The following is a 14,513-nucleotide window of genomic DNA, read 5'->3' on the forward strand; positions in this document are numbered from 1 at the left end:
AAAAAGATCCTGATGCCTCCCGGCGGTTCACCTGCCGAGCCCAGGCCTGTCTGCGTGTGGCTCCTGATGGCCCCCCACGGCCCCCCAGACACCTGTCCCAGGCTCCATGGCTCAGGCCTCCCAGGGACACGAGGATGAAGCTCCTCGGCCAGCCCCCAGCCAGGGGTTCCCAGGGCCCCCCCTCCCAAGGCGGCTGGCATGGCAACAGGGGGATCAGGGTCCCTGTCAGGAAAGGGTCATCTGCCACGCCCCCAAATCAAAGTCTTTGTTTACTTCCATGCTGATGGCAACGCTCCTCTCCATGAAACTGTGTTGGCAACACCACAGCCTTCGCTCCAAAGGGGCATGGACAGGGCACTGGGAGAGGCCCATTAGACCCAAGTTTGCCACCTGGGGAGCGTAGGGGACCAGGACTTCCACACGCCTTCAACAGAGGGGATGGCCCCCGGCCGGAGCACCTGCTCCCGTGTCCAGCCCCCTGGCCGGGGTGTCGGGGGCTCCCTGGCAGGCCGCCCCTGCCCAGGACTATCCTGGTTTGGAGACATCACTCTTCTGCTCACGCCACCCACACCACCTTCCTGCCTACTGCGTGCCGGGCACCGTACCAGGAGACGGTACGGCCAGAAACAAGGGCACTGTCACTTGTCACACCCAACTCTTGGTCTCTAATATCAGTGCCAAGAAAAGGAACCCGGGTCCTTGAGAAACGCCTGATTCCAGGGCTGGGGCGGCAAACACGGGACGGGAGCCTGGACACCCTCTGGTCCTGGAGGACAAGGACGGGCTTGAGGACACAAAGCGCCGGGCGTGACAAGGGACCCGGGCGCCCACAGAAAGAGCTCCCGGTGGCCAAAGAGGAAGCAGTTAGAGCAAGGGGATGGACAGGGAGCCGCGGGCTATAATCCCCGCTGCGAAAGAGACATCCGTGAGCCCGCGCTGGCATCACTCGCGAACGGATGGGCCAGCCGGGAGAAGAGACGAGTCTCCCGCTCAGAACTCCAAACCACCGGTGTAGACCCTCTGTCCCCACGGACGTGGGGCACGACCCCTCGCCCCCAAAGTGTGCGGGGCACACGGTGACCTTCCTTCCAAAGAACAGAGCGCGAGAAAGAACCGTCCCGCGGAGACACCCGGAGACACGATCGTGGTGAAAAGTTCATGCCGCAGCGATGAGTCACGGTGATAGGACGTACCTCTGATATGATATAATGGCAGCCACACTTTATCTCTGTGACCCTCCCCATGAGCCCCATAACCCCCGTGTAATCAATGGAAAGAGAACAGATAATGCCAACGGAGGGACGCTCTACAGAACGCCTGACCAGCACTTCTCCAAACCGTCCATGTCATCAAAAACAAGCAGAGTCGGAGGGACGATCACACCCAGAGGGACACGGTGATGACCTAACAGGACCCTGGAACAGGGCCAGGGCGGCAGGGCAGGCATGGAGTAACCTGAGCCTAACGAGGACTTGTCAACATCAAACAGGATAATGGCTTACCCACCCGCTCGCGCCGCCGTGCAAACCCCGTGCGTGTCACCAGCGCAGGAATCCAGGCGGGCGGCGGGCGGGAACTCGACCATCTCCGCGATGTTTCCACAAGCCTCAGCGTGTCGACAAAGAGTTTAGTTTTAAAAAATGTTCTCCCGGGCGCCTGGGTGGCTCAGTGGGTTAAGCCGCTGCCTTCGGCTCAGGTCATGATCTCAGGGTCCTGGGATCGAGTCCCACATCGGGCTCTCTGCTCAGCAGGGAGCCTGCTTCCTTCTCTCTCTCTCTCTGCCTGCCTCTCAGTGTACTTGTAATTTCTCTCTGTCAAATAAATAAATAAAATCTTTAAAAAAAAAAATAAAAAAATAAAAAAAAATAAAATAAAAAATGTTCTCCCTGGGCGCCTGGGTGGCTCAGTGGGTTAAGCCGCTGCCTTTGGCTCGAGTCATGATCTCAGGGTCCTGGGATCGAGTCCCGCATCGGGCTCTCTGCTCAGCAGGGAGCCTGCTTCCCTTCCTCTCTCTCTCTGTCTGCCTCTCCATCTACTTGTGATTTCTCTCTGTCAAATAAATAAATAAAATCTTAAAAAAAAAAAAATTAAAAAAAATTAAAAAATAAAAAATAAAAAATGTTCTCCCTAACCAAAAGTACGGTAGATGTTTGCACAAATTCTCCTTCTAAGCAGCATGTTTACTTGTCCGACACGTACTGGGTGAAGCCTGCTCCGGGCCGGTCCTCATGCCAGGCTCCGGGGACGCGACGTGAACAGTATGGCAAGCCCCGTCTTCGGGGAGTGTTGGGTCTACCGTCTACCTGAAGAATGACCCGTGTGCGAGAGGGCGGCGAAAGTTACGAGTGACAAACAAATGACAAATGCCAGCAAAAAACAGATTCCAGAGTGCAGATTCCACAAACACACACATTACAAAATACACACAGAACCCATGAGGCCCCAGAATGTGATGGCCGCTTGGAAGCCCCGCTCGACGGTCCAAGAGATCGGCACTCTGCCCGTGGGGAGCAGAGCTAAGAAGGTGGGGCGTGGAACATCTCCGAGCCTCTCTGAGGTGCGCTTGCAGACCTCACTGTTTGTTAAGGATGCGAAAGGAATAAAAAAACCCCAATGGACACCGTGGGGCAGAGGAGATGGGACAGCCTGGGGCCGGTGGGACCAGCGACTCACAGCCTAAGCCACTCCTGACAGCAAGAGGACTTGTCGCACCAAGCAGCCTCTCCCTCCTCGTCCAAGGGCCCTTCCCGGGCAGTGCACCCCAAGGAAGTAATGTGAACACAACGGGGGAGTCAGTGATAGCACCATGGTGACAGCGGCACTGGGTCTAAAAGAAGTCAGCGGGGGGCGCCTGGGTGGCTCAGTGGGTTAAGCCGCTGCCTTCGGCTCAGGTCATGATCTCAGGGTGCTGGGATCGAGTCCCGCATCGGGCTCTCTGCTCAGCGGGGAGCCTGCTTCCCTCTGTCTCTCTCTGCCTGCCTCTTCATCTACTTGTGATTTCTCTCTGTCAAATAAATAAATAAATAAAATCTTAAAAAATAATAAAATAAAATAAAAGAAGTCAGCGGGACACCCGGGCGGGGAGGAGGTCAGTGGGTGAAGAGTCTGCCTATGGCTCAGGTCATGATCTCAGGTCCGGGATCAAGTCCTGCATCAGGCTCCCTGCTCCGCGGGGGTCTGCTTCTCCCTCTCCCTCTGCCGCTCCCCTTGGCTGTGCGCTCTCTCTCTCTCTCCCAAGCAAATAAATCAAAGAAAAACAAAGTTAACAGCCTCAAAGCCCGACAGGAGGGTCCTCAGCGGCTGCTGCCTTGATGGCATTTGGAGGGGGTCGCAGCAGGGTGGTGCAGCCTGGCTCCTCCTCTATGCCGGGTGCCGGCTGGGCTCCCGCACCCTTACAGCGAGCCTATTACCGACTCTGCCTTCCAGAAGCACCCCGAAGCCCGGATGAGCTCGCGGGTAAGCCGGGCCTGGTCTGCGGCCATGCCCCGGCACTGCTGGCTTCGGGCGCGAGTACACCCTCTGCCTGCGGTCGCGCTCTCGGAGGCCACGCGGGGAGAGGGAACCGCCCGGGCAGAGCCCCCCGGGAGGTGCAGGGGGGATGCGCGCTGAGCCGCGGAGGAGGCCGAGGAGAGGCCTTTCCCGCCATCTCCAGGCCGGCCCCAGGCAGGCAGGCGAGGGCAGCAGCACTTGAATCCACAGCCAGAGCCAGCGGGGGGGGGGGGGGGGGGGGGCGGTGACACCGTGTCCCCGGGGCCCCGCTCACCCTCACCCCTGCACGCACCTGCTGCCCGGAGCAGCGCTGCCCCAAACCCACGCCAGGTCTGGGCACGCGCGCCCGAGCCCGGGTCTGCCCCCGGGCCTCAGCGCCCGCCCGACTCCTGTCCTGCCCGCCCCCGCCCCCCGCGGCCTGCCCCTCGGGTCCCGCCCGCTCACACCCAGCCAAGCCGCCCCGAGCCCGAGCCCGGGCCCGGCCCCGCGGAGCCCGACGGAAGGAGCAAGGCAGGGTGCGTGCGCGTCTCCCTGCGGGGCTGCCGCCCACGCCATCTAGGACGCCCTCGGGGACCGGCCCTCGGCGCACACACGCGCTGCCCGGGAGCCCCTCGCGGTCCAGCCCGGGGCGACCCCGCAGCGGGGGCTGTCGCGTGACATTTTTTCTTTCGTCCCATTGGTCAGAATGCATCACATGACCCAGACGCGCTGAAAGGGATGCTGGGAAGTGTAGTCTTTATTCTTGGCAGCCATTTTATTCTGGAAGACTACTAATCTACAAAATACAAGCTCCTCCATGACCTACTCCCTTGCCTCCAGCCCATCCTCCATTTCACCAACCTTGGGAACCCGGCAGTTCTTCACCTGCACGTCCGCCCCCTACCTGGAAGGCTTCCCTGCCCACTGCTGCCCGCATCCATCCCGCAGGCCTCCTGGGATGTCAGACCCTGGTCCTTGCCCCCCAACACCGGTGTAAACGCGGCCCCGCTGTTCCCTCCCAGAGCACAGCCGCCCGGTCATTCCCTGTAGCTGGGGCCCTGTGCCGTGGGAGGGAGGGTGAGCACCTCCACGGTCCCGCACCTGCTGTGCCCTGGCCCACCACCTGACAGCCCAGCCCAGCCCAGCCCGCTCCGCGCTGGTTTTACGAGCCCCGCTGTCCACCTCTCTCGGGTTCTCAGGGCCCGCTGTGTTTGAGGATTCCTCCCCAGGGTGTGTTTCAGCGGTTTCCGGGGAGGGCCCGAGAATCTGCGCCTGTGGTCCCTGGGCCACACCTCCGAGGAGGCTCTGATGCACTCGGTGGGGCCGAGGAGCTGGGAATCGCTTGATGACCACATCTGCTTGCTGCAGCCGGTGGTAAGGCAGAGCCCCTGTGGGCAGGTTCACAGATGAATCGGGTCCTACCACCTACTGGCCGCCTCCAGGTGGAATGCTTGTTTTGTCCTTCACCGTTCACCTGGGCTCTGACCTCCAGGTGCGCACACAAACCCCATCACCCCGGCTCCTGGGGGGAGCAGACCCAGCCCTCCCCCACCTGCAGTCTGGCCGCAAGCCCTTCAGCACAGCACCCCCCCAACACCTGTGGCATCTGTCACTGCCCCAGCAGCCACACTGGTCTGGGCCACCACCCCCTCCTGCCCTCCCTGTGATGGGTTCCACAGCCCACCAGGAGCCAGGACCTGGCCCTGACCCCACCCCCCGGGTTCCTACCGGTGCCATCCTGACTCGTCGCTGGCTGCCACCACCCCTCCCCGGGTACTGCCCCTCCCCCAGCCTCACTGTTTTACTCTTTTACTTATTCACTCATCTGTCTCATTCTCTGCTGGGTCCCCCAAATTGAGAACCACGTCTGGCTCACGGAATGTGCTTCGTGGGTTCCGAGAGAGGGAGAAGGACAGAGACAGCGACAGGGGTGGGAGAGGGTGCACCCTGAACTCAGGGGTCCCTTTCCCGTGCACACCCACCCCCATGAGCACAGGTAACAAGGGACCCCCCTCTTCTGAGCCCCTCACGGATAAAGTCCACAAATGAGATTACCCACATCTGTGTGGTTCTGAGGTTCCATGGGACCCCGGGAGGCAGGTGTGGTGGTCACTAGCCCGGGCTACCAGGCTGTAGCAAGCCCAGCGCATCCCAGGATGCCCCTTCATGGGCATGGCAGGAGGAGGAGCTCACCTATGCCGGGGCTCCCGTGGACAAAGCCAGGCTTGGGCTGAGCTGCTGGTCCTTGGCTCCCAACCCAGAGCCTGACCGAGGCAGGCCTGAGATCCAGGCACCCTAGAGCTCTCCTTAACTTAGAAGCTGGAGGGGGCCCCTCCCAGTGCTCTGGGGTCAGGGTGAGCAGGGCACAGAGACCGAGAGTGGCTAGGAGAAGTGGAGTGGGGACCCAGGCCTGTGGGATGGAGTAGCCCCTTCTGCTCTCCAGGCCTCTGGGACTGGTGCCCATCCTCCCCGCAAGGACAGGTGTGCACAGGGGTGGGGAATGGGGGGGAGGAGCAGCCAGCCCAGAAGACTCTGCTGGCAATAAAGGCAGATGCCACATGAGGGCTGGGCTAGGGTGGCAGGCACACGGTGACCAGGGCCGTCTCCTGAGAAGCGGGTACGTGCACGGTCTCGTGTTCACAGAGGCGCCGGGCAAGACCGGCCAGGCTGACCCTGGGACTTTGCTCCTCATCAGGAACCAACCCGAACGTCTTCATGTCGGGGCGCTTGGCTGTCCTGGCCCTGGCTCTGGCCACCCTCCTGGCTCCAGGGGCAGGGGCTCCGCTCAGCAGGAGGGGTTCCCGGAATAAGCTGCTGCTCGTGTCCTTTGACGGTTTCCGCTGGAACTATGACCAGGACACACACACCCCGAACCTGGACGCCATGGCGCTGGAGGGGGTGAAGGCCCGCTACATGACGCCGGCCTTCGTCACCATGACCAGCCCCTGCCACTTCACCCTGGTCACGGGTGAGCGTGCGCCTTGGGCCGGGGCCTGGGGACAGGGAGGGGGCTGAGGAGGGAACCCAGTGCCTGCACAGAGCCCAGTCCTCCGGGCGCCGCACAGGGACAAAGGGGACGATGCTGTCCTTGGGAGACACAGCACGGCCGAGGGGGGGCATCAGCAAGCCTCACTGATGGCGGGAACTTACACAAGGCATCAAAATGCCCAGTGGTCCCATTTTAAACAGTGACCCCCAACCAAGGTGTCCACGCAGGAGGGCTTCTGGAGGAAGTGAGTGTGGCCGGGCTCCAGACGGGCGGGAGAGACAAACCTGAGGTTCTTGCTGTTCCCACGCTGACCCTGGAGATGCCCTCAAACCACGGCTTTGTTTGGGCTGGACGTCTGGCACGCAGATGTCAGTCTCCCTCGGGAGGCTCTGGGGGACCCTACCTGCCACGCCCAGCCTCCGTGGCCCTTCCGTGGCCCGTCTCCCCAGCCCCAGCTGTCTCCTCGTCTGGTGAGGGTGTTCGTGCACAGATGCAGGGCCCACGGTGACTCAGACCACCCTCAACCCAACCCAACTCATCTCATCGGCAATGACCCTATTTCCAAGCAAGGCCCCATGCTGAGGTTCCAGGTGACTGTGACCTTGGGGGGACCCGATTCAGTACAGATGTTCATCCACGTGCCAGCGTTCTGTGACCGGGGCCCCCGCCGCGAGCATCTTCCCGCACGGCACCTGTTTCCTGACTGGATCCCGGAGGGGGACGCGGGGGGAGGGGCACGCGGCTTAACGTCCCTCCTGCTGTAGCTTCCGGGCTCGAGTGACCGTGCATCCCACGCACAAAGTGAAGTTTAGAAAGGAGCTCGTGGATGGAGCTCCGCGTGAGACATTTAACGCCTGGGATTCTGTTTGTGCCTGGGCGGAAACTGTTCGTTAGTTCCCTCCCGATAGCCATCCGGGCCGCTCCCCGTCTTTGCTAAAACCCACGAGGCTACAGATGACATCGGCACACCTGTGTGCACGTTCAGCTGCAGGAGAAGCCGCTGGAAGGGGTCGTGGAAACCCGGGGCTGGAGAGGATGTGTCTGGGACCCCGAACGGGGACTCCCCCCACCCCCAGCGGCGTATGGGAAAGCCTGCCCGCTTCCCTCCTGCCCCCCCACCTCCTACCTCCCCTCTGCCGTCTCCTCCCCACAGGCAAATACATCGAGAACCACGGGGTGGTCCACAACATGTACTACAACACCACCAGCAAGGTGAAGCTGCCCTACCACGCCACCCTCGGCCTCCAGAGCTGGTGGGACAACGGCAGCATACCCATCTGGATCACGGCCCAGCGACAGGTAGCGCGGGCCCCCAGCCCACGGACGGCAGTCGGGGGACAGGAGACGGGAGGACCCGGCCCAGAAAGGCTGTGACCTTGTGAGACCCCGGCCCCAGGGTTCTGGGTTGACAGCACAGAGGGGTATTAAGTGGGGCCCCAAGGGCTGTGGTTGCGGGTGTGGATAAGCAACTGCCCGCGGGCTCTGTGGCCCTGCCCAGGCCTCCCTGCAGCCCCGGCCCCGAGGGGATGGCTCCACCCTCCCGAAGGGAAGGAAAACCACAGCCCGGGGCCCCAGGCTCTGGGAGAGGGCGTCCACACAGCAAAGATAAGTTCACTCAACAAAAGGGCATCTCACAGTAAAACAGCTTTCTGCCCTCCCCCTTCGGGGGAACTCCTCTGCGGGCTGCGCCGCCAACTTCCAGGGGCGAAAGGTCAGTAAAGGGCGGATTGTAGTGCCGAACCCAGGAACCTCTCCATCCTGCAACGCTCTGGGGGATCCCTGGCCCCGGAGGTGTGGCTGCTCGCCCACAAGGTCAAACAGCAGGTTTTCAGGGTGGCCCCAGAATGAACTTCGGAGCCTACACCCATCCTTTGGGCAGGGCGTCCACTCAGGTCGGGGTCCCTTCACTCTGGAAGGAGCTACGCGGACGTCAGGCTCACGCTCAAAGTCAGAGCCAAGAGCCGGGCCTGGCGTGGTGCCCGGTGGAAACAGAAGGGCAGCTGGGAAGTGGACATGCAGACAGGGCGAACTTGGACCTTTGTGGTTCCAGGGAGAGGGTCCCTAAATAAAGCCGCCATCAATGTATGCAAAGACGGATGGGTGGCCAGGCCGGAAAGGCAAGCGAGGGGACCCAGGTAGAAGGGCCTGGACGAGAATATAGCCAGGAGATGCCAGGCTCCAGGCCAGAAGGGGAGGGCTGTCCGGGCAGCTCTGCCATGGGGACCCAGGGCCATGGTGACAATGAGGACGCTGCATATCTGGGGACATCTTTGTATCCGTTATGTCACTAGTGCTTGGTACCCTGGGCACCCGCTCCCTCCTCTGTAAAATCAGTTTCACCCGTGGGAACCTTAGAGTTAGAAGAGGCCGGTGCCTGCGGCGGGAGCAGGGCTGAGTGAGCCCGCAAGAGGAGAGGTGGCAGGCAGGGGGGCAGCAGCGACTGCGGCAGGAACCGTGGGGGCGGGGGGCAAGCCCAAGGAGGCCTGTGGCTTTAATGCCCCCTTCCCTGGCAGGGCTTAAAGACGGGCTCCTTCTTCTACCCCGGCGGGAACGTCACCTACCAAGGCACGGCGGTGACCCTGAGCCGGAAGGAAGGCGTTCTGCACAACTACAAGGACGAGCAGGAGTGGAGGGCCAACATCGACACGGTGATGAAATGGTTCACCGACGAGGGCCTGGACCTGGTCACGCTCTACTTTGGGGAGCCAGACTCCACGGGCCACAAGTACGGCCCCGAGTCCCAGCAGAGGAAGGACATGGTGATGCAGGTGGACAGGACGGTGGGCTACCTTCGGGACAGCATCAGGAGGAGCGGCCTGGAGGGCAGCCTCGACCTGATCATCACGTCCGACCACGGCATGACCACCGTCCACAAGCAGGCCCAGGACCTGGTGGAGTTCCACGCGTTCCCCAACTTCACCTTCAAGGACATCGAGTTTGAGCTCCTGGACTACGGGCCCAATGGCATGCTCCTCCCCAAGGAAGGGATGCTGGACAAGGTGTACGAGGTCCTCAAGGACGCCCACCCCAAACTCCACGTCTACAAGAAGGAGTCCTTCCCCAAGTCCCTCCACTACGCCGGGAACCCCAGGATCACCCCACTGCTCATGTACAGTGACCCTGGCTACGTCATCCATGGGGTGAGCTCCTTGCCCGACGCCGGGCCCGGGCAGGCTCCTCCACCGGGCGCCTGGGTCTCTCCCTTGCTGTAAAAAAGCTCCCCCATACCGCTCACGAGTCCCTACTTGGAGAGGCACGGGCCACCAAAGGGACACACCCATCACTGGGCAGTCGGTATGAGTGTGTGCGCATGTACGTGGGCGTAAACGTGTGAGATCTGTGCGCATGGGGGCGACGTCCATGCTTCGTGTGCGTGTGTTGTGTGACAGCATGGACGTGTGTGTGCTTGCGTGCGGGGTGAAGCGTGGGAAGACGGGCTGTACGAAATGAGAAATGAGGGGGGGCAAGGAGGCTGGCCCGCGGCCAGCGGGAGAGCCAAGGGATGCCGAAGGGGAAGGAAGAGGCGGCGGGGAGGGGAGAGGGCCTCGGGGAAGGACATGCCACCCCGTGAGCCTAGCGGCACACCTGGGTTAGCAGGTCTTCCCGGAGGCCCTCCCTCAGGCCGCAGGTCTTTGGAGGCTCAGAATTCAGAGACACCCTCCTGCCCCACCCCTGCCAGTGTGAACCCCTCCCAGGGGTCTTCTGCTCCTGCAGGGGCGCTGCCGGTGGGGAGGGCAGGGGTGGGCTGGGAGTCCCCGTGGAGGCTCAGGACCTCCCCTCCCCCGGCAGAGACTGAACGTGCAGTTCAACAACGGAGAGCACGGTTTCCACAACGAGGCCATGGACATGAAGACCATCTTCCGGGCCGTGGGCCCCAGCTTCAAGAGGGGCCTGGAGGTGGAGCCCTTCGAGAGCGTCCACGTGTACGAGCTCATGTGCCATCTGCTGGGCATCGTGCCCGAGGCCAACGACGGGCTCTTGAGCACCCTGCTGCCGACGCTCCGGGAGGCCAGCAACGGGACCCAGAGCACCCCCTCGGGTAAGGGGCTGCCGTTCGGTCACAGCGCCAGCAGCCGCCTGGGGCCGCCTTTCCTTTCCTTGTCCTGCACCCCGCAAACATCTCAAGCCCTGGCAGCGACGAGGGGAGGGCATGTGGATGTGAGCAGCCTTGGGGAGCCCGAGGGCCGGAGAAGCAGGCGCTTTGCCCACAGGACAGGCCCCCCGGTGAAGTCCACCTCGGGGGTCCTGGCTCCCCCTGACCTGCTCTCCCGCGTGGCCATGGGAGGGCTCCTTCCCGGAGTCTTCCTCTATGGGCCTCCCCGAACACGCCCTCACCCCCACCCTGGCCCATCCCCAGGCCAGAGGTCACCTGGGAGCTGACAAGACAGCAGACCCCAGTGGGGGCCTGGCTGGAGGTGTGTGGGCCTGGAGGTCAGGGGGCTTCTGGAAGTTGGGGGGAGGGCACCGGGCCCAGCCTCGCGGAGCAGGGGTAGTGACCTGCTCCGCTTCCCTCACTCACTGGGTTCCCTGAATTTCCTCAGGCTCTGCTCTCCTGCCCAGCGGCCGGCCCCCCGTGGTGGACAGGACTGCTGGTAGCCCGTGATGCTTCTGGCCAAGGTCGCATAATGCTCTGTCGCTGGAGGTCAGAAGCCCAGGAGGGAGGGGAGGTTGGATCTGACACCCCCACTAGTGACCCCCCCCCCCCCCCCACCGCAGCAGAAGGCAGTCCGTGCTCAAGAACCCCCCACAAGTCCCTTCTAGCCGCTCTGCTCTAGGCTTGGAGCGGGCCTTTCCGAAGCGGACAGACAGCCCATGAGACTCAGACCCTCCCCAGCCTCCTCCCTGCCTGCGTGCAAGGCCTGCGTGCTCCCCTGGGGACGAGGCAGACCCCAGAGGCCATGGGTCAGGTGTGTGGGGAGAGCTGCAAGGGCGGACGTCCCAGAATATTCCAGAAGCCAGCTCGAAGGACCGGGCGTGCCGTGTGACAACCCCATCTTGTTTCTGCCCTGGGCGCCAAGGCCCTCCAGCCGAAGCAGAAGCAAATCATTCATTCCCTCTCACGCCACACGGTGGGAGCGGCTGGGCGACGGGGCTCTGGGCTGGGCTCTGGGGATCCGCAGTGAATGACGCAGCCTGGGCCCTGCACCAGAGGCTGTGATCCAGGGGTCATGGAGAGCAGACAACAGGGACAGGACAAACCAGTGTGCAAGGTGACAGACCAGGGCGGGTGTCACCGCAGAGAGAGGACTGGGCCACAGCGGGGAGCGGGAGGCTGAGCCCGCCTCGCCCAGCCCAGGGATGAAGCTCCTGGCAGGGGAGGCGAGTGAGAGCCCCCGGGGACAGCCCTGCCCCTCCTGTTTGTGGACAGGAAGGGAGGCCCCGGCTTGGAAGCTGGTAAGGGAGGTTGGGGACGTATAAGCTCTCTGTGGTCGGAGGGAGCAGTCTTCCTGGACAGGCCGTGGGGACCCCCAGCCAAGTGACACGGGGATACACCTGATTCAACACCAATGATTGAAGGAACACAGGACCGCCAGGCTCGGAGAAGGGACGGCCACTTGGGACAGTCCCCCGGGGGTCTGGGCAGAACACCTCGGGAGCAGAGTGGAGATGGTGCGAAACGGGTGGTCTCGAGAGACCTCTCAGGGCTGCCTTTCTAGGGAGACACAGATGGGATATGAAGGCTGCATGGACTGCCTGGGGCCTGGGCTGCCCAGGGAGGGACAGAGCTGCTCACTGAGACCCGAGGAGAGAGAGGGACATGGCAGCCCAGGTGGGACGGAGGCCAGAAGACAGAGGGACTGCAGGACTCTCGCCACCAAAACCGTAGGGCTGGACGGACCAGGGAGATGATTTGGCGGACCCCCTCTGACCCAGAGGGGACGCTACAGCCTAAGAGGTTAGCTGGCTGGCCCGGGACCCTAGAGGTGACAGTGCTGTGTCTGAACCCTGGTTTTAACCCCTCGTCTGGAGTCCTTTCAGCGGTAACCAGCAGCAATAAAAGACCTGACGTGTGACCTTTCCCATCTCTGCTGTGTAAATGCTCCCACTGAGGCCAGTTTCAAGCTCCCAAAGCAAGGCCACAACGGCCAGGTCAGGAAAAGACCGTAGTCGGCCCTCGGGCCAGAGCCCACGCCCGGCATGGAGCTCAGAGGCGTGGGGACGACCTCCCCCGTGGGGTTGGTCATCGCGGCTGCTGAACCCGGTCGGAATGAGGGCTGCTGCCTGGTGGGCCCCGTTCTTCCCTCCAGACACTGCCCGAAGGACTTGCCCTGGCCTGAGAAACAGGGCAGCCCTTCACCGTGACCTAAGATCCTCCCTCCCAGACGGGAGCGGGCAGAGCGTCAGGGGAGACAGAGGCACCCTTGGGCTCGCCTGGCTTCCGGGTCTGCAGTGTGCATGGCACGACCCCCAGCCAGGCCCAGGAAAGTGCCCCAGCCCGGCGGGAAGGGTGTAACCCCCCAGCCATTCCCCACCCCACCCTCACCCCACCACGCGTGCCCTCCTGGGTCCAGCGGAGGGTCTGGAGTCCCCACAGGGACCCTCCTCGGCCTCAACCCAACGGGAGTGTCCACCCCTGTCTGCCCAGCCCGCTTCCCACCACTCCCCACCTCCCCGCACCCCTGCTTCCTCTCCTCCCCCAGACCCCAGCCTCGGGCTGCCCAGCCCTTCCCCTCAGCCAACACACACTTGTTCTTCTAGGCCTGCCTCTTCCAGGAAGCCTCCAGAAGCTGCCCTCTCGCGGTGTGAGTCTGCTGGACACGGATGAGCCTGTCTCCGCACTTGCCCACAGACCTCAGCGTGCCCCAGCCCCGGCCCACGCTCAGTCGTTGCGGGGCGGGCCGTTGGGCCGCTGTCCAGGTTTAGGACTGGGAACGCACAGGGTCCACCTCTGCCCGCCCCGCTGCCCGCAGGCCCCGCCCCAGAGCCGTGCCGCCCGCGGCCACGCGGGGGCGCTCGGGAGTCCCGCGCGCGAAGGTCCGGACCCGACCTGGCTCCGACCGACCCCGACCGGCCCAGAACGAGCCCCGCTTCGGCCTTCGGCTCCGGCGGGGGCGCAGGGCAGGCGGCGGGGACGCTTGGCCTCCTGGAGGCCGCACGCCTCTAGCCCTGGTGGCCGCCCCGCCGGGCTGCCGCTGCCCCGGGGGACGAAGGACAGGGCCGCGGTCACTTGCAGGCCTTCTGCTCTGGAGCCTGCGGGGATTTCCAGCATCCTTAGCCGCTGGCCCCAGGTGTGACGAGTTCCCCACGCCTCAGGCCGCCTCACAGCCCCTGGGGAGCCCCTGCTGGACCTGCCGGGAGAGGGGACAGTGGGAGATGGGAAGGCTCTTTGCAGAGGGACAGGGAACCAGAATCCCTAAGCCACGTGGTTCAAGCGAAAAAATGAAAATAATAAAACAGGTGCAAACACTGCAAACAGCAGGCCACCCTGGATGGGGGGGGGGGGTGTGACCCGCGGCTCTAGACATACAAATGCGGGTGAAGAACCCTCAGCACGGGAAGGGCAGTGACCAGCTGCGGAGAGGGCACTGCGCGCCCAGGCCGGGAGCAAGAGGGGTGTCCTGCGCCCCAGAGTCTGAACACGGAGCCAACCAGAGCATCTCAGGGCCACTTTATTCGCCAGAGAGAGAGAGCGCACAAGCAGGGGGAGCAGCAGGCAGAGGGAGAAGCAGACTCCCCAGTGAGCAGGGAGCCCCCATGCGGGGCCCCGATCCCAGGACCCTGGGACCATGACCCAAGCTGAAGGCAGACGCCTCACCGACTGAGCCACCCAGGCGCCCCTCAGGACCACTATCTAAGAGCACGGGCTCTGCCGTGCAGCCGCTCCTACTCCAGTCTGTCGCCACTCAGGGGCTGCAGCCTTGGGGAGGAGGTTAGCCCTCCCCAGCCTCAGTCTGCTTATCCGAAGACGCTGGGCAGTAAGGAGGGCGCACCGCCCTGAGATGGGCCCAGGATAATGCGTGGAGGCAGGTGCCGCCTCGGGGTAGCCACGGGCAAGACTGAACTGACGTGGGAGCCGCTGACCGGTCCCGGCAGCTCTCAGGAACAATCCAGGTGC

The 14,513-nt window shown here is 63.2% G+C and overlaps 1 protein-coding gene across 1 annotated transcript; it reads left to right on the forward strand.

Annotated features, from left to right (window-relative positions):
• The first annotated feature begins 4,246 nt into the window (after positions 1–4,246).
• Positions 4,247–11,272, forward strand: ENPP7 (ectonucleotide pyrophosphatase/phosphodiesterase 7). The gene is made up of 6 exons (XM_032322243.1): positions 4,247–4,910; positions 6,164–6,436; positions 7,611–7,756; positions 8,971–9,597; positions 10,247–10,496; positions 10,999–11,272. The coding sequence occupies exons 2-6, from the start codon at positions 6,184–6,186 to the stop codon at positions 11,058–11,060; spliced, it is 1,338 nt and encodes a 445-aa protein (XP_032178134.1). The 5' UTR covers positions 4,247–4,910; positions 6,164–6,183; the 3' UTR covers positions 11,061–11,272.
• Positions 11,273–14,513: the final 3,241 nt, after the last annotated feature.

This window comes from Mustela erminea, chromosome 18 (genome assembly GCF_009829155.1).
Source record: "Mustela erminea isolate mMusErm1 chromosome 18, mMusErm1.Pri, whole genome shotgun sequence".
In the NCBI taxonomy this organism is placed as follows: Eukaryota; Metazoa; Chordata; class Mammalia; order Carnivora; family Mustelidae; genus Mustela; species Mustela erminea.